Source organism: Melanerpes formicivorus, unplaced genomic scaffold, assembly GCF_026170545.1.
Source record: "Melanerpes formicivorus ecotype bairdi unplaced genomic scaffold, bMelFor1.0.p_v2 SCAF_118, whole genome shotgun sequence".
Lineage (NCBI taxonomy): Eukaryota > Metazoa > Chordata > Aves > Piciformes > Picidae > Melanerpes > Melanerpes formicivorus.
In genome coordinates this window covers 840,603-867,031 of record NW_027142470.1, presented here as the reverse complement: position 1 = coordinate 867,031, position 26,429 = coordinate 840,603, and the positions used below count along the sequence as shown (strand labels likewise).

The 26,429-nt window shown below is 56.2% G+C and overlaps 1 protein-coding gene across 1 annotated transcript in view; it reads left to right on the top strand.

The window, feature by feature from the left end:
* NKAIN1 (sodium/potassium transporting ATPase interacting 1) overlaps positions 1–18,076 on the top strand; it is a 38,387-nt gene extending 20,311 nt beyond the window's left edge. Inside the window, exons 2-7 of the mRNA XM_068167453.1 lie at positions 8,999–9,136; positions 9,321–9,401; positions 11,266–11,463; positions 12,481–12,541; positions 15,933–16,014; positions 16,874–18,076. Coding sequence (XP_068023554.1) covers positions 8,999–9,136; positions 9,321–9,401; positions 11,266–11,463; positions 12,481–12,541; positions 15,933–16,014; positions 16,874–16,883 — 570 coding nt within the window. The 3' untranslated portion in view covers positions 16,884–18,076. The remainder of the gene's footprint in view (positions 1–8,998; positions 9,137–9,320; positions 9,402–11,265; positions 11,464–12,480; positions 12,542–15,932; positions 16,015–16,873) is intronic.
* Positions 18,077–26,429: the final 8,353 nt, after the last annotated feature.

Below are 26,429 nucleotides of genomic sequence, written 5' to 3'. Positions count from 1 at the left end.
TGGGATGGGAGTGGTGGATAGGATGGATGGGGTTCATGGGAGGGATAGGATGGGATGAGATTGATGGATGGGGTGGATAAGAATGGGAGGAATGGAATGCATGAGATGCATAAATGGATGGGATTGATGGATAGGATGGGATGGATGAATTAGATGGGCTGCATAGAGTCGATGGGATTGATGGATAGGATGGATGTGATGGATGGGATGAGATGGATGGATGTAATGTGATGGGTAGGATGCATAGGAGGGATGGGATGGGTTGGAATGGGGTGGGTGGGTGGATGGATGGGACAGCAGGCTCCCCTACATCCCAGACACACAATGGGGTTATCCAGGCATGGCATGGGGCTGTATAGCTCCTTCATTCCCCGCTCTGCTTCCAGATGGATTTGCTCCAACCTACAGCTGAACTTCTGCTTGGGGCTGCCTGAGGCTGTGTGCCTTGGCTCTGCCCTGGGTCCCCTCAATGCCCTGGGCCCATTCCTCCTGCAGCCCTATGGCCCTTGCTCATGTCTCCTCCTGATCTCCTCATGGCCTAATTTAGGTTGAAAGCTCTCATTCAGGAATCCAAATCCCACCTTCCTGCGCCAAGCCAGGAGTCCCAGCCCAGCTCCTGTGGGCTCAGAGCAGCTCTCACCTTGGTGTCCTCAAGGCACAGCCTTTCTCCAGGTCTGCTTCATCACCCCTCTGTGCCTCAGTTTCCCCATTAGACCTTCGCTGATGGACCTGGTCACCCTGGCCAGGAGAGCAAATGCTCCCAGTGTGGTGCTGAGCAGGGCCAGGTAGGAGGGTTCCAGTTGCCTCCTGCAAGGACACTTGGATGTGTTTGGGGCTCCTGAGTGCTTCCCAAAGGGGTGAAGCTGTTTCCTGTGGGATAAAACCTATGGTACAGGAGAGCATCATGCCAGAGCCAGGCAGGGAATTGAGCTGCTTTGATTCCCTCTCTCCCCCCTGGCAGGGAGATGTTTCCTTGCTGGGGGGGGGGGGGGGGGGGGGGGGCAAGAGGAAGGGGAAAGCCTCATGCTGGCATTGATGGGATGCAGATGACAGATGGGATTTTGGAGCTAAACAGATGTGACACTGCTGGAGAGCTAAACCAGCCTGCTCAGAGGGAATTCCTGATGTTTCCTGGGAAAAAAACCCCAAACCTCCCTCTGGGAATTCCTCTGGGAATAATGACCCCCAGTGGCAAGAACCAAATCCACCCAGACCCAGAGAGCTGGGAGCTGAAGGGCTCAGCTCAGGCCTTTGTTTTAGGGGCATGAATCAGGAGGAGCCTGGGGTGGTGATGGAGCATCCCAGCCCTCTCCATTGCCCAAATCCCAGCTTTTGGCATTCCCAGCCTGGAGGAGCACTGGGAAGGTTTGGGAGTGCCTCAGTTTCCCTTCTCTATGTTGGTGCCAAAACAAGAGGGGGCTGGGTTTGACCTGCCTTGTGCAGGGAGGGAATTTGCAACCCTGGGACAACATTTAAGTGCACATCATCACCATCATCATCATCATCATCATCATCATCATCATCATCATCATCATCATCATCATCATCATCATCATCATCATCACTGCTATTATTCTTTTTATTAATTTAATTATTTCTTTATTACCATTTTAATTACTTTTTAATTCTTCTTTTTAATTGTTATCATTCTTGGGGTTGGACTTGAAGGTCTCTGGAGGGCCCTTCCAACCCCTATCATTCTGTGATTCTTCTATGATTTTTCTGTTACTATCATCATCACTATCATCATCATCATCATCATCACCATTATCATCATCATCATCATCACTACAATTCTCATTATTATCCTCATTATCATTATTGTTATCACCATTAGCCACCCCACGACTGCATTTCCCAGCCCTCCTTCTATGAGTCCCCCCAGGGGTGGATGAAGCCAGGAGCACAGATTTAGGGTGCAAGGCTTGGTGTGGCCCCAGCCCCATGAGGGTGCTGGATACTCCCTGGGCTGGCTGCCCTGAGTGAACCCCTTCCCAGGGGTCCAGCTCAGCCTGGGCCATACCCAGCCCACGGAGCAGGTTGCTGGTGCTGGGCTGCTGGGGTCCAGTGTCTAGACAAGAGCATCCAGCTGGGACTGCCACCACGTTCCCATGGCAACGCTGCTGGATGCAGGAAATGAAATAAAGAACCAGGTTTAGGGTGGGGGAAGAGGGGAGAGGAAAGGGAGCCCAGAGGTTGGGTGCTGGGGGCTGGCTGGGTGCTGGGAGAGCTGTGGTGAGGGATTTTGTGCACTCCAAATCTCTGCCTGGGTCCCCAGCTCCCCCAGTCACATCCTGGAGACCTGGGATGCTGGAGCCCTGTGCTGGGAGCTCCTAAATGCAGTGATGCTGGTGCTGGGGGGGGGAGCAAAAAGAGGCCTCCACAAGCTGCTGGCATCAAGGGTGGGGTGGGGTTGCAACAGCTGGGGGAAGACTCAATTTGTGCTTCTTTCATAGGATCATAGATTCACAGAATGGGTTAGGTTTGAAGGGATCTTAAAGACCTGCCATGGGCAGGGACACCTCCCACCAGCCCAGGCTGCTCAAGGTTTCATCCAGCCTGGCCTTGAACACCTCCAGGCAGAGGACATCCACAGCCTCCCTGGGCACCCTGTGCCAGTGCCTCCCCACCCTCACTGTCAGGAATTTCTTCCTAATCTCCAGTCTAAGCCACCTCACTTTTTCTTCCTGCCCTGTTTTACACAGGGGCTGCTGGGTCCTTGAGCATCTTGGCCAAGGGCCACCTAGAATCACAGAACTGCAGAGGCTGGAAGAGTCCTTTGAGATCATCACATCCCAGCACTCACCCAGAGCTCACAATCCCACCTCTGCTGCTAAGTCACTGCCACTAAACCACATCCCCCAGCAGCACATCCCCATGGCTCTGAAACCCCTCCAGGGCTGGTGATTCCACCACCTCCCTGGGCAGCCTAGGCCAGTGCCTGAGAACCCTTCATGGAAGAAATGTTTCCTAATCTCCAGCCTGAACCTCCCCTGGCACAACTTGAGGCATCCTGCTCACCACCACCCTCCCCCCACAGATACCAGCAGGCAGTCAGGGCTCAGTGCCTTTAATTTCTTCTCCTCTGCCATGCCACAAAGGCTTTTGCAAGTTGGAAGTAGGTCAAGAACTTGTTTCCAAGCCATTAAGTGGAGTCCCTGGGCTCTCTCTCAGTGGTGTTTGCACCTTCTGTGCCTTCCCTCGCTTCCTGTTTGGTCACAGCCAATGCCCTGCACGGGGGCTCGGCTGCTCCTGGGGGCCCCACAGTGGAACCTCCTCCTTGGGCTCCTCAGGCTCCCCAGGATCAGGGGAAAGGCACTGGGAGAGTGAAAATTAACAGAATCATAGAATCATAGAATGGTTGGGCTCTCTCTACCCATTGCAAGGACATCCTGATGCGTCTGTGTCAGCAGATGTGTCACCTCCATGGTCAGGAGGTGAGAGGCTGAAGCGTGGGAGGGGTTGCTGCTGCCTCCCACATCAAGCCCAAGGGGGATGGGGGTCACAGCTGGGGCCAGCATCCTTGCCCTGGTGATGTGTATGTCACCTCCCCTGGGCACTGTGGCAGGAGGCCCTGGATAAATCATCCCTGTGATCACCAGGACAGCAAGTGCCCAGACATGTGTGCCCTGGGGTCAGCTGTGCCCACAGGTGGCCATGTCTGAGGGGAGACCTCATTGCTCTCTACAGCTCCTGAAAGGAGGTTGCAGTGAGGTGGGGGTTGGGCTTTCCTCCCTAGGATCAAGGGATAGGAGAGGAAATGGCCTGAAATTGTGCCAGGGGAGGGTTAGGTTGGAGATGAGGAAACATTTCTTTGCTGCAAGAGTGGTCAGGGGTTGGCACAGGCTGCCCAGGGAGGTGGTGGAGTCCCCATCCCTGGAGGTGTTCAAGAAACCTGTGATCCTGTGGTGAGACACTGGAACAGGCTGCCCAGGATGCCTCATCCCTGGAAGTCTTCCTTGTCTCCATCCCTCTTTCAGTTCAAACTGTCACCTCTTGTCCTGTCACACGATGCTCTGCTCAGAACTCTGTCTCCACCTTTCTGATCAGTTCCTTTCAGCACTGAAAGGCCACCAGAAGGTCTCCCTGGAGCCTTCTCCTCTCCAGGCTGCACAACCCCAACTCTCTCAGCCTGGCCTCACAGCAGAGGGCTTCCAGCCCTCCCAGCATTGCTGTGACCCTGTGGTCCCACCTGAATTTGGCGCCAGCACCTCTAAAACGTCTCATTTTCACCCAGCTCTGCCCAGAGCCCCTGGGCTGAGCCCAGACAGCTCCAGACCTCCAAGGAGCTGCTCACACATCGTCCCCTGCTGCCATGGTCCTCCCTGGGCACCACCACATGCTGATGGAGCCCATCCCCTGCTCTTGCCCACTTCAGTCCCTGGCTGGGAGGGCGTCTCCAGGAGCAGGGCTGGGGCACACACCTGCTGCCCACTCATTGCTGTGATTTGCTCTAGAGGCAGCTTGGGGCTGATCAATAACCTACAGAGTGTTTAATTAAGAGGGAGCCCAAAACTGGCTGCATTGATTTGCTGCTTGTTTATCTTAATTAGCAGTGGGCTGGGGGGTGGCTCCTGACCCCACACCCCCCAGGAGTACTTCATCTCCCATGGATGGCAGAGCCCCAGTAAGAGCTGCAAGGGGACAGTGGGGTAGTAATGAGGGTGGATCCTTAATGGGACTGCTGTTAATGTGGGAAAGAGTCCTCATGGGAAGAGGAGAGCTTGGGGAGGGTGCTCTGAGGTCTACCACTCATCTGGGTTTGGGGGGGTTGGATGCTGCTGGTCCCCAAATTGCTCACAGGTTTCTTGTGGAGGGCAAAGACAACTTGCAGAGCCCTTGGGGCAATGAGAGCTCCGTGGCTAGGCTGGCTCCCAGCTCTGGCTTCATTCAGGGCCACCACTGGTGAGTGGCTGGTGGTGGCTGCATGAAAATCAATCCATGGTGAAGGGACAGAGTGGGTCCTCAGCCAGTTTGCTGGTGATATGAAACTGGGAGGAGTGGCAGGTCCAGAGAAGGGCAACAAAGCTGGGGAAGGGTCTGGAGAACAGGGCTGGGGAGGAGCAGCTGGGGGAGCTGGGGGTGTTCAGCCTGGAGAAGAGGAGGGTGAGGGGAGACCTCATTGCTCTCTACAGCTCCCTGAGAGGAGGCTGCAGTGAGGTGGGGGTTGGTTTGTTTGAACAAGTAACAAGTGATAGACAAGGGGAAAGCCTCAAGCTGTGCTAGGGGAGGTTTAGGTTGGACATGAGGAACAATTTCTTCCCCTTGAGGGTTATCAAGCCCTGGAAGAGGCTGCCCAGGGCAATGGTGGAGTTCCCATCCCTGGAGGGGGTTCAAAGCTATGTAGATATGGTGCTGAGGGTCATGGATTCATGGTGACCTGGCAGTGCTGGGTTAAGGGTTGGGCTCAGTGATCTTAAAAGCCTCTCCCAACCCAAAGGATTCTGTCCCTCTGTCACCTCCCAGCTCAGAGAGTGCCCAGACCCCAAACCTCGCAGGCTGCTCCTGCTAAGCAGCTCTGTCAACAGGCAGCAGATCGATGGAGAGCTCCCAAGCCCTGTGCTCCTTGGATCATTCATTATTTACATGCCTCAATTGAGGAGATTTAGGGCCCAGTTGTGAGTGTTTCCCGAGGCTGTTTCCTCAGAGAGTTTAAACAGTGTGGGAGGGAATTAAACCTCAATGCCAGCAGCTCCGGCTCGGCCCCGTGGAGCCTGTGGCTGCTCCACAGCTTGGCATCATCTTGAGCTGAGCCCAGGGTGCTGCCAGCATGGTGCTGCCAGCATGGAGCCACCAGATCCTACCCTAGGGATGGGACAACAGAGCTGTTGGCTCTGCCTTTGGCTGGAGGGAGTTGGGCTCTGGATTTTCTGGTCCCAAGAAGGGCAATGAAGATGGAGGATGAGCAGAGGGCTGGAGCTTCTCTCCTATGAGCACAGCCTGAGAGAGTTGGGGTTGTGCAGTCTGGAGAGGAGAAGGCTCCAAGGAGACCTTCTTGTGGCCTTCTAGGATCTGAAGGGGGCTACAAGAAAGCTGGGGAGGGACTTTGGAGGGTGTCAGGGAGTGATAGGACTGGGGGGGGATGGAGCAAAACTAGAAATGGGTAGATTGAGATTGGATGTCAGGAAGAAGTTGTTCCCCATGAGGGTGGTGAGAGACTGGCACAGGTTGCCCAGGGAGGTGGTGGAAACCTCATGCCTGGAGGTGTTTGCAGCCAGGCTGGATGTGGCTGTGAGCAACCTGCTGGAGTGTGAGGTGTCCCTGGCCATGGCAGGGGGGTTGGAACTGGGATGATCCTTGAGGTCCCTTCCAACCCTGACAATTCTATGACTCTGTGGTGAAGGTTCTGGAGAACAAGGCTGGGGAGGAGCAGCTGAGAGAACTGGGGGTGTTGAGCCTGGAGAAGAAGAGGCTGAGGGGAGAGCTCATTGCTCTCTACAGCTCCCTTTAAAGGAGGCTGGAGCCAGGTGGAGGTTGGTCTCTTCTCCCAAGCAACCAGTGATAGAACAAGAAGGAATGGCTTTGTGTTACACCATGGTAGGTTTAGGTTGGACATGGGGAACAATTTCTTCCCCCAAAGGTTTGTCAAGGCCTGGCCCAGGCTGTGTAGTGCAGTGGTGGATTCCCCATCCCTGAAGGGGTTTCAAAGCCATGGAGATGTGGTGCTTGGGGGTATGGCTTAGTGGTGGACTCGGCAGAGTAGGGTTAATGGTTGGGCTCAATGATCTGGAATGTCTCTTCCAACCTAAATGATTCTTTGACTTATCAGGCACTCCTCAGAGCCCTCATGAAGCCAATCTGATGAGAGCCTGATGCTTTATGCATGGGGAAACTGAGGCTGAGATGCTGGTTGCCCATACAGATGGATTAGCCATGGCTCATCCTCCTGTATCAAGTAGAGAAGGACTTCTGCCACCTCATTTCTTCCACCCTCCTCCCTGTAAGGCCACATTACATGGGGCTGGCTGGGCAGGGATGCTGCAGCACCCTGGGCTCAGTGCATCCCCATGGGAGCACCAGGATGGAGCTCCCCATGGCAGCTGCTGGTGAGTGGTGGGGAGGGATGTAAGTCTCCTCCAGCTGTGAGGACAAGCTGCCTCCTCTCTGCCAGGAGGAGAGGCTTTCCCCTTTAGGAGGGGAAACTGAGGCACAGGGCTGCAGGGAGGACTCAAGGCCCTGGAGGTTTGTTGGGTGAATCTGGGGCATCTCCAAGGGCAGTGAGACAGGGCTGGGCTGTCAGAAAGATAAATGCAAAGAGGATTTTGGTTTGCAAGGCTGCTGGAGACACAGCTCGCTGCAGCCCTTTCCCCATACCCTCAGGGACTGCAGCAGCCAACACACCCTGTGCTCCCTCAAAAGTCCCCTAAAAATACCTCAGCTTCATCAAATCACCATTTTTTGACTTAAAGCCTTCAAAGCATGCTCCAGTGCCTCCCATCCTACCCTCTGCTGGCACCTTTCCCTAAGCTAATCCTGTAAGTGAGAAGAATAGGCCCCAAGATGCTAGGAAATGGAGCCATAAAGAAGTGCTGGGCTCAGGGGGATCACAGCAGCTCCCTCCCCAGCTTAAGGTGCCCTGAGGTTTATTAAGTTACATCATATCCTTAGCTGTGGATTCCAAATGATAGTGGTGACCATGGCCTGGGATTGGCACAGGCTGCCCAGGGAGGTGGTGGAGTCACCAGTCCTGGAGGGGTTCAAGCACTGAGTGGCCATGGGGCTTGGTTTGGTGGCCATGGTTTGGTGGCCATGGTGGGGTTGGGTAGAGGTGTGGGGACTTGATCCTCTTAGACATCTTTCCCAACCTTTATGATTCTATGACCCAGTCTCAATTGTGGTCCAGGGGAAGGCAGCAAGGAGCTGGTGAGGGTGGGCAGGAAAACCATGGAGTAGAATCATAGAATCAACCAGGTTGGAAAAGACCTCAGAGATCATCAAGTCCGACCTATTACCTAATACCTAACACCTCCTGGCAACTAAACCATGGCTCCAAGGGCCACATCCAAGCCTTTGTTGAACACCTCCAGGGACAGGGACTCCACCACCTCCCTGGGCAGCACATCCCAATGGCCAATTACTCTTTCTGGGAAGAACTTTTTCCTCACCTCCAGCCTAAACTTCTCCTGGCACAGCTTGAGACAGTGTCCTCTTGTTCTGAATCCCTTGCAGAATCTCTGAGGACCCCACACACAGCCCAGGCAGGAGTTTTTCAATGGATCAGCTGGGATGAACCCAGCCTGGGAAGGGATTTTAAGCAATGCCCATGAACTGAGCCATGGGGAAACTGAGGCATAGAGGGTGGGGTTGACAAGCTGATGTCTGCCTGTTCCCCCTTCTTAGCTCCATCTCAGCACCCTGGGTTAGGACAGGGGACAAAGGATATAAACTACAGCACAGTTCCACCTCAACATGAGGAGGAACGTCTTCACTGTGAGGCTCACAGAATCCTGGAGCAGGCTGCCCAGAGAGGTTGTGGAGTCTTCTTCTCTGGAGCCTTTCCAGCCCTGTCTGGATGTGTTCCTGTGTGACCTGTGCTGGATTCCATGGTCCTGCTCTGGCAGGAGGGGTTGGGCTCGATGACCTTCCGAGGTCCCTTCCAACCCCTAACATCCTGGGATTTGACCCCTGGCTCTCCACAAAGTGCTTGTCCACCACTCAGCTTTGTCATGGAATCACAGAATGGGTTGGGTTGGAAGGGACCTCAAAGCTCATCCAGTTCCAACCCCCCTACCATGGGCAGGGACCCCTCCCACCAGCCCAGGTTGCTCAGGGCCTCATCCAGCCTGGCACTGAACACCTCCAGGGAGGGGGCAGCCACAGCCTCCCTGGGCAACCTGTGCCAGTGTCGTCTCACCCTCACTGTTTCAGGCTGTCGTGATTAATCACCCCTGGGGTCTCCCATTAATTACCAGCTGCTCTTGCCTTCAGCATCGCAGGAGCCGCTGTGGTGAGCGCTGCCCAGCCTGGTGCCCACAGCCCGTCCTGTGCTCTGTTGCAGGTGGCAGCTCTGGAGAGGCAGATCTTTGACTTCCTGGGCTACCAGTGGGCTCCCATCCTGGCGAACTTTTTACACATCATGGCCGTTATTTTGGGCATTTTCGGGACCATCCAGTACAGATCCAAATACCTCATGATGGTAGGTACCGCCCCCTGGCTGCTGCCTGCGCCCGCCTCCCGCATCCGCGCCCCCGGCAGCGGCTCAGCCCCGGGGCCCTTCCAAATCCCTGTGGATCCAGCGAGCGGGGCGGAGCGGGGGATGGACCACGGGATGTCCCTCCAGGGTGGGAGGGACCTGGCCCTGACGCCTCTCTCCCCGGCAGTATGCGGTGTGGCTGGTGCTGTGGGTCGGCTGGAACGCCTTCATCATCTGCTTCTACCTGGAGGTCGGACGCTTGTCGCAGGTAACACAGCCCAGCTGCCTCCTCTCCCTCCCTCCCTCCCTCCTCTCCCTCCCTCCCTCCCTCCTCTCCCTCCTTCCTCCTCCCTCCCTCCTTCCTCCTCCCTCCCTCCTTCCTCCTCCCTCCTTCCTTCCTCCTCCCTCCTTCCTTCCTCCTCCCTCCTCCCTTCCTCCTCCCTCCCTCCTTCCTCCCTCCTTCCTCCTCCCTCCCTCCTTCCTCCTCCCTCCCTCCTTCCTCATTCCTCCCTCTCTCCCTCCCTTCTCCCTCTCTCCCTCTCTCCCTCTCTCCCTCTCTCCCTTCCTCCCTTCCTCCTCCTCCCTCCCTTCCTCCTGTTCTCTCCCTCCCTCCCTCCTCCTCCCTCCCTCCCTCCTCCTCTCTGCATCCCTCCTCCTCTCTGCATCCCTCCTCCTCTCTCCCTCCCTCCTCCTCTCTGCATCCCTCCTCCCTCCCTCTCAGCCATGCAGAGGGATCTTTCCATGGGGTAGGTGCTCACCCAGCCATGCTTCTGCTGCCTGCAGCAGCCCTCTGCTGAGGGTACATCCCATCCACTGTGGTGCCCAGCTGCATCCAGGCTCCCTGCTGGATCCGTGGGCAGGGGCATCAGCATTGATGGCGCTGTGGTGTCTCCTGGGATGGAGCCCAGAGCCCATCCTGCTGCCTTGGTTAAACTCCAGTTTATCCTTGCATGAGCCATGCCTGTGGGCTTGGAGATTAGTCCTCAGAGCTGTTGCAGACCAGGCATGGGGACCCCCAAAGCCTAGTAATGGTCTCACAAGGAAGAGATGCATGTGAGTGAGGACCCTGCAAGGCTCTGCAGGGATGTGGGATGGCACCCCAAAACCCCAGGGGCAGCAGAGGGCATTGTGCTGCATTTTGTGTTCCTAAAATGAGTAGATGTGGCACTTGGGACACAGCCTAGTGGTCATGGAGGTGTTGGGTAGAAGGTTGGACTTGATCCTAGAGGTCTTTTCCAGCCTTAATGAATCTATGATCCCTGGGCTGTGCTGGCAGGGTAAGCCCATGGCCCCATCTTTAGGATGGCTGCATGCAGCTGGCAGCTTCCCAGCACACTTCAGGCTGGATGTGAGGAGGAGGTTCTTCACCATGAGAGTGGTGAAACCCTGGAATGGGTTGTCCAGGGAGGTGGTCGAGGCCCCGTCCCTGGGGGTGTTTAAGAGCAGGCTGGATGAGGCTCTGTCCAGCCTGATCTAGTGTGGGGTGTCCCTGCCCATGGCAGGGGGGTTGGAACTAGATGATCCTTGTGGTCCCTTCCAACCCTGAATGAAACTATGAAACTATGAAACTATGAAACACAGCTGGCAGCATCCCAAGTGGCTGCTCCCCTGCCTCAAGGCCTAGGTGCCAGGCTGGTGACTGCTCTATGCCATCCATGACATCACCTGGGCATCACAGAACTCCTGGATACTGCTTGACCATGACACCAGTGTGAGAGAAAGCCACAAGCCCCGGGGACACCAGCTGAGGGTTAGGGAGGTGCACTGAAGAACTTCTTCCTTACAGCCAGTCTGAATCTAGAAATGGATGGGTTCAGGTTGGATGTTAGGAAGAAGCTCTTCCCCATGAGGATGGTGAGACACTGGAGCAGGTTGCCCAGGGAGGTGGTGGAAGCCTCATCCCTGGAGGTTTTGAAGGCCAGGCTGGATGTGGCTCTGGGCAGCTTGATGTAGTGTGAGGTGTCCCTGGCCATGGCAGGGGGGTTGGGACTGGCTGATCCCTTCCAACCCTGACAGTGCTGTGACTGGCAGGGGCTGGCTGCCTGCAGTGCTCATGGAGCCTCCTTGGGTTGGGAAAGGCCAATTCCCTGCCCGCTTCCCGAGCTCCATGGCCTGTGCCTCCTGTGCTGCAGGACCGAGACTTCATCATGACCTTCAATACCTCACTGCACCGCTCCTGGTGGATGGAGAATGGCCCTGGCTGCCTGGTGACTCCGGTGATGAACTCCAAGCTGGCCCCCGAGGACCACCACGTCATCACCGTCAGCGGCTGCCTGCTCGACTATCAATACATCGAGGTGCTGAGCAGTGCCACTCAGATCTTCCTGGCGGTAAGAGCAGCTGCCAGCACCCCTCCTTCTCCTCCTCCTCCTTCTCCTCCTCCTCCTTCTCCTCCTCCTCCTTCTCTTCCTCCTCCTTCTCTTCCTCCTCCTTCTCTTCCTCCTCCTTCTCTTCCTCCTCCTTCTCTTCCTCCTCCTTCTCTTCCTCCTCCTTCTCTTCCTCCTCCTTCTCTTCCTCCTCCTTCTCTTCCTCCTCCTTCTCTTCCTCCTCCTTCTCTTCCTCCTCCTTCTCTTCCTCCTCCTTCTCTTCCTCCTCCTTCTCTTCCTCCTCCTTCTCTTCCTCCTCCTTCTCTTCCTCCTCCTTCTCTTCCTCCTCCTTCTCTTCCTCCTCATCCCATGGGATGATGGCAGGGAACAGGGTGGGCAGAGCTGCTCTGGTCCAGCTGGAGCCATCATGCATCAGTGCTCCTCTATGGCATCGGTGGGGGGCTGAGGGCTGGGAAGAGAGGAGCAGGCAGAGCCCATGGAGCAGCCTGGGGTGCTGCCTGTGCCCAAACCTGGCATGCTGTGGGCTGGATGCTGCAGGAGTTGGGGGGTTCCTGGTGTGACACTCCTTGACATTGCTGGACTGTGGTCTGCTGGATGTGGGGAAAGGAGGGGTCCCCTTTCCTGGTGGCTGTCCCACCCCATGGGAACACATCTGGATTCAAAGCTCCTGGGGGGATACAAGAACATTAAAGCTTTAAAGGGAGCTGGGGTCCAGAGGAGCTGCCATGATGCCCCAAAGTGGCACCCAGCACTACGTGGGGCTTGGCACCCTCTGCAATGCCAGCCCAAGAGCCACCATCTTTGTCCCCTCCTGGTGCAGCAGAGCCATCCATCCTCACTGCCCCCACACCAGCACCTGGACCCACTGGGGATGGGCTCCAGGACAATGCAGCACTGATCCTGCCCAGGATCCTCCAGGATGTGCCCAGACCCCCACCACATGTGCCCAGCAGCACCATGCTGGTGCCAGTGCCCAGCAGCCCAGTAACTAATCCCTCTCTGCCTGCTTTTGTTTCACAGCTCTTTGGCTTTGTCTATGCCTGCTACGTCAGCAAAGTGTTCCTGGAGGAGGAAGACAGCTGTGAGTGCTGCTGCTCCAGGTCGTGGGGGTGGGGGGGGACACCACCAATGGGCATGGCTGGCACCAGCCAGTGCCTGGCCAGGGATGGAGGAGCAATGCCTGGGTCACAGGGAGGTGGGGAAATCCCTCCAGATGGTTGTTTTGGGGTTTCTTACCCCCTAGTTTTTCCATCTTCATAGGCAGGGGCTGGGGTTGTGATGTGTCCCCTAACCCTAACCCTAACCCTGTCCCAGCCTCAAGGAGGGAGCTGCACCCTGGCCAGGGCTGGGAGAAGAGGGGGACATTGAGCCCTGAGTGGAATATCTGCCTGTGAGGACAGGCTGAGGGAACTGGGGCTTGGACCTTGGAGCAGAGGAACCTGAGGAGTGCCCTCATTGCTGGTGATAAAGATGTGCAGGGCAGCGTGGGGAGGACAGAGCCAGGCTCTGCTCAGGGATGTCCAGGGACAGCACAAGGGGCACTGGGGGCAAGCTGGAGCAGAGGAGGTGCCAAAGGAACAGAAGGGAAAACTTTGTCACTGTGAGGGTGAAGACCTCCAAGATTTTAACCTTCAACCCAGCACCACCATGGCCATTAAACCATGTCCCAAAGTGCCATAGCCACGTGGGTTTTGAACACCTCCACCTCCCTGTTGTGCTTCCTGCTCTTACACCCATCCCTTGGGAAGTGCTGAGCAGCCTGGTCCCCATTAGCCCAGGTGGTGCAGGCTGTGGCCATCTGAACCCTCTAAGTTATCATGGTGGTGCAGTTGAAACATCTGAGGGATGGGATCCATAAAGAGGGTCCTGGGCAGGCTGGAGAATTAGGACCATGTGAAGCTCCTGAGGTTCAACAAGGCCAAATGCAAGGTTCTGCACATGGGTCAGGGCAGGTCTCAGGATCACTCCAAGCTAGGGGATGAAGGGCTGGAGAACAGCTCTGTGGAGAAGGACTTTGAGGTGCTGGTGAGACTAGAGAGAAGTCTGAGGGTGGTGAGACCCTGGCCCAGGTTGCCCAGAGAGGTGGTAGATGCCCCATCCCTGGAGACATTCAAGGTGAGGCTTGATGGGGCCATGAGCAACCTGCTGTAGTTGGGGATGCCCCTGCAGACTGCAGGGGGGTTGGACAAGATGACATTTGGTGGTCCCTTCCAACCCAGCTGCATTCTATGGTTCTGTGGATCAGTGGGTTGATGTTTCTGTGATTCTGTGACCGGCATCGGTCCCATGGACCCACAAATGACCCCAGCCCAGCCCAGGAGGTGCTGGGTTCAGCATCCCCACGTTTCCCCCTGCTGCTGCTGGGCAGTGGTGTAGTGGAGAAGGAAAACTCTGGCTGTGAAATTGGACACAGCCTGCAGAAATAATTGGTTCCAGTACCTGGGGAGCTGGCAAAGAGGTTCCTGTGCCGGCAGCGCCGCCGAGGCTGTTTGCATTCAAACAAACTCCTGCGCCCAACACACTTCCAATATTAATGCTGCTGCAGCCCCAGATCCAAAGGCATCCTTTTTAATGGAATATCTGATTAGATTTGGAAATGGATGGATGGATGGAGTGAAAACTGAGAGCTGGCAGAATATTAAGTCAGGAAGAGAAACAGCCTGGCAGAGTGAGGCTTCCCTCTCCAGCTCGCTGCTGCCCTGCTTGGGCACCGCTGTGGCATCCCACCTGGATCCATGGGGATCTCACGATGGGGAGACCCCCATGGCTGCACCTGGTGCCTGTTCCTGGGCTGCCTGAGCTCTGCCCAGGGAGGATTCAGGGCTGGGGTCATGTAGGGTCATTGTGGGAGCCACTGGGGTACCCCCAGCCACCCATCGTTCCTAGGATGGGAAGGGCTTTGACCATCATCCCTCCAGTGAATTCCTGGGGAGATCACTGGGCAGGACTGGAAATCCCAGCCCTCCAGACTGGTGTATTGGTGTCTGTGATTGCCCTAAATGACAGGATCTAAACCACGCCTAATGCTCCTTCAGGGCCCACTCTGGAGCCAATGGGAAGGTCTTTGTCCAGCCTGCAGCACAAGGGCTGTGGTGGGGATAAGAGCCACGGGGATCCCTGCAGGTCAGGACAGCTCCTCTGCTCCAGCTCTTGCTGCTGTGCTGTGGTGCTCCAGGATGCTGTGGTGCCTCCCAGCAGTGCTGCATTTCCCTGGGATACTGCCATGACCCCAGATGCCACCACAACCTGGGATGCAGCACATTCTCAGGGATGCAGCCTGGCATGCTGCAATGGCCCAGGATGTTGTGGGGGGTCCTGAAATGTTGCAGCAGCCTGGGTTGCAGCACTCTCCTGGGATGCTGGGATCCCTGGGTTGCAGCACTCTCCTGGGTTGATGCTGGGATCCCTGGGTTGCAGCACTCTCCTGGGTTGATGCTGGGATCCCTGGGTTGCAGCACTCTCCTGGGTTGATGCTGGGATCCCTGGGTTGCAGCACTCTCCTGGGTTGATGCTGGGATCCCTGGGTTGCAGCACTCTCCTGGGTTGATGCTGGGATCCCTGGGCTGCAGCACTCTCCTGGGTTGATGCTGGGATCCCTGGGTTGCAGCACTCTCCTGGGTTGATGCTGGGATCCCTGGGCTGCAGCACTCTCCTGGGTTGATGCTGGGATCCCTGGGCTGCAGCACTCTCCTGGGTTGATGCTGGGATCCCTGGGTTGCTGCACTCTCCTGGGTTGATGCTGGGATCCCTGGGTTGCAGCACTCTCCTGGGTTGATGCTGGGATCACTGGGTTGCAGCACTCTCCTGGGTTGATGCTGGGATCCCTGGGTTGCAGCACTCTCCTGGGTTGATGCTGGGATCCCTGGGTTGCAGCACTCTCCTGGGTTGATGCTGGGATCCCTGGGTTGCTGCACTCTCCTGGGTTGATGCTGGGATCCCTGGGCTGCAGCACTCTCCTGGGTTGATGCTGGGATCCCTGGGCTGCAGCACTCTCCTGGGTTGATGCTGGGATCCCTGGGCTGCAGCACTCTCCTGGGTTGATGCTGGGATCCCTGGGCTGCAGCACTCTCCTGGGTTGATGCTGGGATCCCTGGGTTGCTGCACTCTCCTGGGTTGATGCTGGGATCCCTGGGTTGCAGCACTCTCCTGGGTTGATGCTGGGATCCCTGGGTTGCAGCACTCTCCAGGGATGCTGTTGGAGTCTGGGATGCTGTGGTGGCCTGGGATGCTGTGGTGATCCAAGATGCTACAGCACACTGAGATGATGCATTTGCCCAGGGTGCTGCACCTCCCTGAGATGATGCAGCTGCAAACTGGGATGCTGTGGTGGTCTGGGATGCTGCATGTCCCCAAGCTACTGCTGCAGCCTGGGATGCTGTGTGTCCCCTGGGTGCCATCAAGGCAGGGGGAGGCAGGGCCTTGCCCTTGCTGCCCTCCCCAGCTCACCTCATTGTTCTCCTCACTCTCCCCAGTTGACTTCATCGGAGGCTTTGACTCCTATGGCTACCAGGCACCCCAGAAGACGTCACACCTACAGCTACAGCCTCTCTACACGTGAGTCCCTGGCCATGGGGAACCTTGGGGGGGCTCAGGGGTGGCCCTTGGGAGGAGCTCACACCCTCTGGAAGCTGACTGATCCTCATCCCAGCAGCTCAGTATCCAAGTGGGAAGTGTTGGGGTTGTGAGAAGCCACCTGGGCAGCAGAGCCAAGGTGTCCCAAGGTGATGCTGGGGTGGTGCTGCCTGGCTCCCAGCAGGATCCAGTCTCCATCCTGCAGCCACCCTGGGGCTGGGACACTCAGTGCTCCTCCTAATTAGATTGCTTCCTAATTAAGCAGCTAGTTCAGGCTGCCCACATCCCTGTGGCCTTTCTGCATGCAGGGCCTAGGGTTGGGAGAGGTCACAACCAGGATGCTGCTGTCACACTGCCACCTCCCCCTGCCCACAGTCCCCTCTGTCCAGCTCATTAATAGCCCAGCACTTAATTAGTGCTGCTATCATTTCTACCCAGAACCTCCTCACAGCTGTGGCAGTTCAGGCTCTTGGACTCAGGGGGCCAACCCCAGGTCCAGCAGTGGCATGGTGACACTGGGACATGGGAACCCATCTCGGGGAGGGGGACATTGGGGGTCACACTGCCACCCATCGCTGGTGAGAAGGGACACAGAAGATGCTGTCCCTGCTGTGGAGGGCTGTGGTGGGGAGCTCTTGCCAGGAGTGAGCTTAGGATGGGGGCTGAGCAGCAGGACACCCTGCCCCCGGTTGCCCAGAGAGGTGGGAGATGCCCCATCCCCTGGAACCATGCCAGGAGAGGTTGTCTGAGGCTCTGAGCAACCTGCTTTAGGTGCAGATGTCCCTGCTGACTGCAGAGGGCATGGACCAAACCCCTCTGTGACTCTCTGATTCTCCCCCAGGTCCGGGTAACCTCCTCCTGCCCTGGATCCGGCCCCAGCCCCCCGTGGGAGCCAGCGGTGCCAGGAGCCCTCAGAGCAAACTGTCCCCACCTGATGACAAGACCCCTGGCTGAGAGGGGGACACAACACTGAGCCACTTGGTCCCCTCCTGCCTCCCTGCACCCCACAGGACCTCTGGAAATGGAGCCAGGAGCTGCTCATCCACCTCACCCTGGATGCTCCGAGCTGCAGCCACCCACCCACAGCAGGACTGGAGGGGGCTGGAGATGTGGAGATCCCCCAAGGCTGTGTCACCCTCCCAGGCTCCCACACCCTGAGATGGGGACATGCAGGGAAGTGGCACAACTGGACAGCCTTTTCTTCTGTTTCTTCCAGCCTGGTTTTCCTTTGGAGCAGCGGAGCCCTTCCCAGCATGCTGGGCTGGAGCGGGGGCCTGGCCTGGGACTGGGGCAAAACCCAACCAGTTTGGAGCAAACTGGGACAAGGGGCAGGAGGTGAACACATCTTTGGGGACAGTGAGGCACAGAGAGCAGCTTTGTCCTCTGCAGGGCTGTGACAATTTCCTGCAATGCTGGGTCTGGGATTTTGCTCCCAGCAGGAATTTTCCAGCCCCCCCCTGGCTGGCTGAAGCAGCATCGAAAGGGCTTTGGTCTGGGATGCTCTGCTCGCCCTGAGGACCTGGATCCAGCCATCAGCATCTTGCCTCGACCTCACCACCCCACCACCCCCCCCCCCAAAACCTGGGGAGGGGATCACAGCCCTCTGAAATCTCCCTGCAAGCCTCCCCCCACCCCATCCCTCCCACATTGCTGGGGTGGGGGCTCAGATTTGGCAATACTGACACTGCTGCCACCACAGCCCCTTGCTGGCTGTTTTAATCTGACGAATGTTTTGGGGTTGATTTAGGGGTTTTTAATTACTGGAGTGGTTTCTTTCTGCCTGTTTGGGTTTATTTTTTAATTTAAAGTGCCTGAGGAGACTCTGGCTGAGCAGGACCCCCCCACACACACCCCCTTCCCCACCTCCAAGGCCAGCATTGTGCCTTCAGCAACACTCTGCCCACCCTGGGGCTGCTCTAGTGCCCCCCCAGGCCCTCACTCAGGGCTTTGTAGGGGGCAGCTTGGTACCTCCTGACCCCACTCCAGCCCTTCCATCCACTGGGGGTGTGGGTGGCAAATCATCCATCAGGTTTGGTGGCAGAAGAGGGGTGATGATGGCACATGGGGGATGATATCTGGGGCGGGGGGGGGAACGTGCAAGGTCCATTGGGCAGCAATTGCTTGGCAGAATGGAGATGAGCTGGGTGGAGATGAGCTGGGAGTGAAGAGCCTGGGAAGGAGCTGGGAGGAAAAAAGCAGATTCATGAAGCATCCCAGCTCCCCCTGACCTCCTTCTTCTCCCTTTTTACCCAGAGCTGGGATGTGGTTTCTCCTGCATCTGACCCCAAGCCCACCCTTTGCATCTAGTCTCACGGATTTGGCCTCCCAGGTGTTTTCCCTCCGGTCCTGGGGCTTGTTTGGGGATGGGGTTTGCACTCTGCAGTGATTCACTTACTTGTTTTGTCCTTCCCAACAAGCAGCCATGAAGTGCCAGCAACCACCACCAAAGCTGCCCAAGCCCAAACTCTGGGCAGGGGACTGGCTGCCTCCCACCCCACCAGCCCCTTCACTGCCCCCAGCCAAGCTGCCAGCTGTACAGGCAATAATTTTTCCACCCTTTCCCTTTTTTTATTTCCCAGGAGAAACAATGGTTTTCAAGCAACAGATCCCCCCCTTCTCCCCTAAAACACACCCTCATCCCCCAGCCCTGCCCTGCCGTGGGGGGCAGCAGCATCGCCAAGGTTGCTTTTCTTCTGCAGGGCCAAGGATGCTTTGGCTGACTCACCATGGGATGGGATGGGCAGCCACCCACCTATTCAAACCCTCCTCCACCCCAGCAGGAAGCAGAAGGAAAAGCTCAGCACATTGTCATTTAAAACTCACTGGGGAGAGCTTCCCCCTCCCCTTCCCCCTCCCCTGGGCTCGGCAGGAGCCAGGCTCTGGTGCTCTGCCCTCTGTTCTTTGGTTCTGTTCTGTTGGGTTGGTTTTCTATCAGCCTGTCTTTGTAATGTGAACTGAGGATTTCTTTTCTATTCTGTAACTATAAAAGTTGAAGGAAAGTTTCATCCCATGGCTCTTCTGCTTTCAGGACACTTCCCTTCCTTCCAGCCGTCACAAAGTGCTGGGGGGGGTGTTAACTTTTACCTTTCTTTCCCCACTCTGGGCTCTGCATCATGCAGCTGGGTCCTGCCCTGGAGCCCAGAGTGTCTTTTTAGTGGTGCCCCAACTAGATTCTGGCAGAAAAGGAACTGGGGGTGCTGGCTGACAGCAGCTGAAGATGAGCTAACATGTGCCCAGGTGGCCAAGAAGGCCACCAGCAGCCTGGCCTGGATCAGCAGTGGTGTGGCCAGCAGGAGTGGGGCAGTGATGGTGCCCCTGGACTGGGCACTGGTGAGGCCATGCCTTGAGTACTTGAGTTTTGTGCCCCTCACTCCAAGAAGGACAGTGAGGTGCTGGAGCAGGTCCAGAGAGGGGCAACAAAGCTGGGGAAGGGGCTGGAGAACAGGGCTGGGGAGGGCTGGGGAGGAGCAGCTGAGGGAGCTGGGGATGTTCAGCCTGGAGAAGAGGAGGCTGAGAGGAGACCTCATTGCTCTCTACAGCTCCCTGAAAAGGGGTTGGAGTGAGGTGGGGGTTGGGTTCTTCTCCCCAGTCTCAGGTGATAGAAGGAGAGGAAATGGCCTGAAATTGTGCCAGGGGAAGGTTAGGTTGGAGAGGAAGAAAAATTGGATTGGCACAGGCTGCCCAGGGAAGTGGTGGATCTCCATCCCTGGAGGGGTTGAAGAAAGCTGTGGCCATGGCACTTGGGGACATGGTTTGATGGCCATGGTGGTGCTGGGTTGATGTCTGGGCTGGATGATCTCAGAAGGATTTTCCAGCTGAAACAATTCTATGATTCTACCTCTTGACTCACTGTCCATGTGCTCTAAGGTTTCCCTGAAGCTCTCTCTTCTCCAGGCTGAACATCCCCAACTCTCTCATCCTGTTCCCATAGGGGAGGTGTTCCAGCCTTAGATCATCTTTGAGGCTTCCTCTGGACCTGCTCCAACAGTTCCACGCTCCCACCCCAGTGTGAAGCTGGGACATGGATGCAGCATTCCCAACAATGCTGCTCCTGCTGCCCTAAAACCTATCAGCGAGCCCACATTCAGGAAGAGCCTGAGTGTGGGCATTGCTCCACTACCCACAGCCGTGGAGAGGCTTTGAAGAGGTCTTCTCTTTGAACCCCCTTTACCTTGGGCCAAGCTGGTGCCATCCTCACAGCCGCTGTCCCCTGCCTGGCCACGGCTGAGCTGTAATTACAGAGTCCAAGCATCCCTTGCTGCTATCCTGTGAAGCAACCCTGTGTGGTAGTAAACAGGAAGGGCAGGAAGAAAAAGGAGTTGATTTTCTCCCATCCCAAGCCCGGCAAAGAAATGGCTGAGGAGCAACAAAGGATTGATTTAACCCCGCGCAGAAACGCCGGCTCCCTGCCGCAGCCGCGGGACCCCAGCGCCTCACAGATGGTCAGGAGGAGAAAAGGAGCTTTCAGAACCCCAGACAAAGGCATAGAGATGCTTTTCAGGGAGCTGAGGAGAGCTCGAGGTCCAGCTGCTCTGGTCCTAGGTGTGCTGAGGGGAACAGGGCTGGTTCCAGAGAGGTGGGAGCTGCAGCAGGAGCCAGGCGCAGGATTGCCTCATGGCAAGAGAGGCAAGGAACTTCTGGAGGGAGCCCAGCAGAGGCTACACAGATGCTGAGGGGATTGGATTCCCCTCTTTTGCTCTGCTCTCCTGAAACCCCACCTGGAGCACTGCATCCAGTTCTGGTGCTCCCCACACAAGAAGAAAGAGTGATTGGCCATTGGAGGTGGTGGAGTCACCATCACTGGAGGTGTTTAAAGTAAGGCTGGATGAGGCACTTGATGCCATGGTTGAGTTGATCAGATGGTGTTGGGTGGTAGGTTGGACTCGATGGTCTGGAAGATCTTTTCCAACCTGCTTAATTCTGTGTTCTGTAAGGACCTGGAGCTGCTGGAGAGGGTCCAGAGGAGGCCATGACAACAATCAGAGACCTGGAGAACCTCCCTTATGGGGACAGGCTGGGAGAGTTGGGGATGTTCAGCCTGGAGAAAAGAAGGCTCCGGGAAGACCTTAGAACATCTTTCCCCTACCTGAAGAGGCTCCAGGAGAGCTGGGGAGGGACTTGTGATAAGGGCTGGGAGTGCCAGGATGAGGGACAATGGCTTTGAGCTGGGAGAGGGGAGATTGAGACTGGAGATGAGGAAGAAATTCTTTGCAGTGAGGGTGGGGAGACACTGGCACAGGTTGCCCAGGGAGGCTGTGGATGTCCCCTCCACTGAAGGGAGGTGTGGGAAAGGGCTCATTTGTGAACCTGTAATTAAAGGCTGGAGCACAAAGCCCCTGGGTAAGGGGCTGAGTGAAGGTTCAGCAGGGAAATGTATCCCTGGCACTTCCTAAAGTTGGCCAGATCTGTCTGCAGCCAGGCTGGTGTTCACCTAAGCGTGACAATTTGTTGGCTTGTGGTTTTGTCTTGACTGGGAACATAACAGGAAACACATCTGGAAGGTGCAGCCTGCAGATAGCTGAGCTCCAGGGAGGGCCCCCCTGAGGGCCTGGCAGCAGCATCATCTTGTCACCCTCTTCAGGGTGGGAAGCTTTAGATTGGAGATTAGGAAGACATTCTTTAGAGTGAGGGTGGGGAGACACTGGCACAGGTTGCCCAGGGAGGTTGTGGCTGTTCCCTCCCTGGAGGTGTTCAAGGACAGGCTGGATGAGGCTTTGAGCAACCTGGGACCTGGCTGCCCAGTCCCTTGCCAGGTCACCACTGATGGCCTTCTCCTGTCTGAGCAGTGCTGCCATGCCCACCTGCCCCTAGAGACACAGCCTATACATTTCCAGAGTGGGTAAAACAAACCCACTGTGCATGTCCCAGCAGCAGCTGGTACCATAAATAGCTCTGTCTGCAGGGGAAGGACCCATTGGTCTCCATGCTGTGCTCCAGCTCAGCCCAGCTCTGGAGGTGCTGGGGAGGCAGGAGAAAGTCAGAGCATTCCTCTGGTGTGTTTTCCAGCAGGGAGGAAGAGCTGATGCAATGCAAATGGGAAAGATGGAGCTGGCAGAAGGAAATAGCTCCCCAAAAAACACCCTCAGGCTCTGGGACTGCAAGAAGTCATCACGCAGCCTGAGGAGGTAGTGACCTTCCAAAGGGCTTAGTCACGTAATTGCCTGTCGAGAAACCCAGCCTTGATGTGTTTGATGACAGCAAATGAGGGGGAAACAGGAATCAGCCTCCTGCTTCAGAGAGCCGGGGATTAGAAACTGGGGTGACAAATGGTGTGGGCATGACCCTCAAGAAGGGTCTAGAGGAGCAGCTGAGGGACCTGGGGCTGTTCAGTCTGCAGAAGAGGAGGCTGAGGGGAGACCTAGCTCTCTACAGCCCCCTGAAAGGAGGTTGGAGCCAGGCTGGCGTTGGTCTCTCTAGTAACAACTGATAGGATGAGAGGCAATGGCCTCAAGTTGCTCCAGGGGAGACTTAGGTTGGCATTAGAAACTTCTGACCCTGGGACTGGGGTGCTCTGGTCCCCAGGCTGCTCTGTCCCCCAGAGCCCAGAGGAGCTGTGTCCATCCTCACCACCTGCTCCACCTTGGCTGCTTCACCATAAGGGGATAGGCTGCACCTACCGTGAGTGTCAGGGATAAAACAAGAGCTAGAACAAGAGGAAACAGCCTCATTTGCCCCAGGGGAGATTTACATTTGATATGAGGAACGACTTTTACCCACAAAGGGATGTCCAGCCCTGACCCAGGCTGCCCAGGGCAGGGATGGAGTCCCCATCCTTGGACGTGATCAAAACTGGCGTAAATGTGGTGCTGAGGGACATGGTTCAGTGGGGAGCTGGCAGTGCTGGGCTGCTGATTGGCTTTGATGATCAGAAAGATCTTTTCCAATCCAAATGACTCTGTGATTCTAAGGGGCATCTCAAAAGCTCCTGTCAAGGAGGTGGCATTGCACCTACCAGTGACAGCATAAGCAGACAGTGTGCCACCAGTAAGCATGAAATGTCCCCAGGCAGCATTTACCTGCCTCACTGGTGGGGTAGCAACAACAGAGGGACCCCAGTGTTCCATCCTCGAGCTCTTGGTGGGTGTCTGTACCCTTCTGGGGCCCAGAGAAGAGAGATGGATAGGTGTAAGGATCTGGCTTGGACTTGGACTCGAGGACCCTACACAGATACAAAGCCTTTGACTCTCCAGGCTTTGGCCATCCTGAGACACATTTGGAAGGACAGGCACTGTGGATGGGACACCCTGAGCAGGGACAAGGCTCCACTATGGCTGGGCAAGCACTGGCCAAGAGCAGCCCTAGAGCCTACCAGCTACCTGCCAGCTGGGTACTGTCCAAGCCCTGGCTAGCAGCCTGCACACAGCAGGGATGCCACTGCCACCTCCTTCTTAGGATGCAGGTGCCACCACCTGAATTCTCCTCACACAGGTGCTTTGCTGAGCCATAGGATCAGGATTTTTTGGACCCCATCTTCTCCAATGGTTGCACTCAACCCATCTGCTGACCCCCCACAGCACAGCACCAGCTGGGGCCATTGAGCAGAGATGGCTGCTTGTATCCCAGGAGCTCATTTCATTTCTCCATCAGCATCTACACCTGGGGCAGGGCAATCCCAAGCACAAATAGAGGCTGGGTGAGGAGTGGCTTGAGAGCAGTCTTGAGGAGAAGGCCTTGGGGGTGTCAGTTGATGACAAGCTCCCCAGGAGCCAGCAATGGTCACTGGCAGCCCAGCAGGCAGCTGTGTGCTGAGCTGCAGCCAGAGCAGGGAGAGCAGCAGCACAGGGAGGGGATTCTGCCCCTCTGCTCTGCTCAGATCCCACCTGCAGCACTGCCTCCAGTTCTGGGGCCCCAAACACAAGAAGGACCTGGAGCTGCTGGAGAGGGTCTAGAGGAGGCCATGACAACAATCAGAGGTCTGGAGAACCTCCCTTAAGGGGACAGGCTGGGAGAGTTGGGGATGTTCAGCCTGGAGAAAAGAAGGCTCTGGGAAGACCTTAGAACATCTTTCCAGTACCTGAATAGGCTCCAGGAGAGCTGGGGAGGGACTTGTGATAAGAGCTGGGAGTGCCAGGATGAGGGACAATGGCTTTGAGCTGGGAGAGGGGAGATTGAGACTGGAGAAGAGGAAGAAATTCTTTAGGATGAGGGTGGGGAGACACTGGCACAGGTTGCCTAAGGAGATTGCGGATGCCCCCTGCATGGAGGTGTTAAAGGCCAGGCTGGATGAGGCCTTGGGCAGCCTGTGCTGGTGGGAGGTGTCCCTGCCCATGGCAAAGGGTTGGAACTGGATGATCTTTGGGGTCCCTTCCAACCTGACCCATTCTGTGGCTCTATGATCTATCAGAGCTCTTGCTTTCTCTGCAGCTCTGCTGTCCTGCTCCTGTCCCCCAGGCTTTGCTGGCTGGTTCCAAAGGCTGATGAAAGAGCAGGGATGTGGAGCGGGGCTCGGCTCCACTCCTCACTGAGGAGAGACATCTAAGCAGTGAGGTCCAGGGGAAAACCCCTGTGGTTTGCAGACAAACAAGAATTTCCTTTTTCCTGGTTCACAGCTGCTGTCAGTTGATTGCGTGGCTGCCTGGCTGTGGGTTTCTCAACCACCTTCTGGTTAATAAACTCTGTCAGTGGGGTGGTAGAGGGGCACTCAAGGATCCTTCCTAGCAACACTCAGCCCTTTGTGCTACTGACCTTTCTTGCTGCCTGGTTTCTGTGGAAAATACTTTCTGGATCCCATAAGAGTCAGAAGAAGTCCTGTATGTCCCTTCTCATCATGGGTTTGACCCACTCTTGATCCCAGAAATGCATCCTGGATTTATCTCCACTTCTCCAGGGTGTTTTACACTGCTTGCCTCTGGCTGTCTTTGTCTGTGGTGGCTTTATGAGCTGAGGCTAACTGGAGGGATGACAGCAGAGGACATCCACAGGATTCAAAGGCAGGCATTCCTGACTGGATGGAGAGCAGCCCAGTGGAGGATTTGGGGGTGCAAAGCTGGACATGAGCTGGCACCGAGCACTGCCAGCGCAGCCCCAGCCTGTCCTGGGCTGATCTCCAGCAGCATTGGCAGGGAGAGGATTCTGCCCCTCTGCTGTGCTCTGCTGAGACCTTCCCTGCAGTGCTGGGGCAGCTCTGGAGTCCTCAGCATAGCACAGACAGGGAGCTGTTGGAGCAGGGCCAGAGGAGGCCACAGCAATGCTGGGGTGGCTGGAAGCCCTCTGCTGTGAGGCCAGGCTGAGAGAGTTGGCGTTGGTCAGCCTAGGGAAGGGAAGGCTCCAGGGAGACCTTCTGGTGGCCTTTCAGTGCTGAAAGGGACTGATGAGAAAGCTGGGGAAAGACTTTTGAGCTGGGTCTGTTGTGACAGGAGAAGGGGTGATGGTTTGAACTGAAAGAGGGAGGCTCAGACTGGAGAGAAGGGAGAAATGTTTGACACTGAGGGTGGTGAGACCCTGCTCAGGTTGCCCAGAGAGGTGGAAGATGCCTGGAACCCTTCCAAGTGAGGTTGCTTGCAGCTCTGAGCAACCTGCTCTAGTGGAAGGTGTCCCTGCTGATCGCAGACGGGGTTAGCTAGGTGATATTTAAGGCCCCTTTCAATCCAAACCATCTGATGATTCCATGTCTCCAAGGCTGGCACATCTGTTTCCCAACCATGGGACACGTGGTGTGGCTTTGCCAGCTGCCTTCCTGCACACAGGACATGCAGACTTTGGGCATGCAACTTTCCTCTTTAATAGAGAGTGCAGTTGACTGAAGCTCCTTCTGTGGTGAATGAAGGGACAAGGGTGCTTGTATGAGAGTCATTTGGAGGTTAGGAGGTCACCAGCCAACATTTGGAGGCATCTTTTCCTCTTTGCAGATTGAGGATGAAGCCTAGGATAATTTATGCTAGGACCTGGTATGGGGGGAGCTGGGGAGCTGGGCCTGTCCTTGATGGCCAAAAAGGAGACAAAATAAAAGACATTTCCACCTCCAGAAGGTTTTTCTCATAGAGGCAGAAGTTGTTTTAGTGCCTGCACTTCCTGCAGTCTCTGGAGCAGCAAGGTTTTCCACTGGATTTTCATGGATTTCAGCAAGCTGGGAGCTCAGACAAGGCCTGAGGGGCAAAAGGTGGGGGGCAGAAGAGGCTGTTGGAGGGGCAGAGGTGAGACCCAAACTCCAGCACAGTCCCACAGCCACAGGGCTGCATGTCCCCACGTGCCATTTCTCTGCCCCTTGCTTCCTAAACCAAATAAACTCCCTGGCTGAAGCACGTTCTAACCACTCACACTTCATCTGCAGGACGACTCTGTCCCTTCCCCCCTCATTACACCAGCACAAATGTAATTATCCCAGGGATAATTAACACAAACCATGTTTCTGGTGTCAGCAAGCAGCCTGGGTGTGTGCTGCAACCCACCACGGAGGA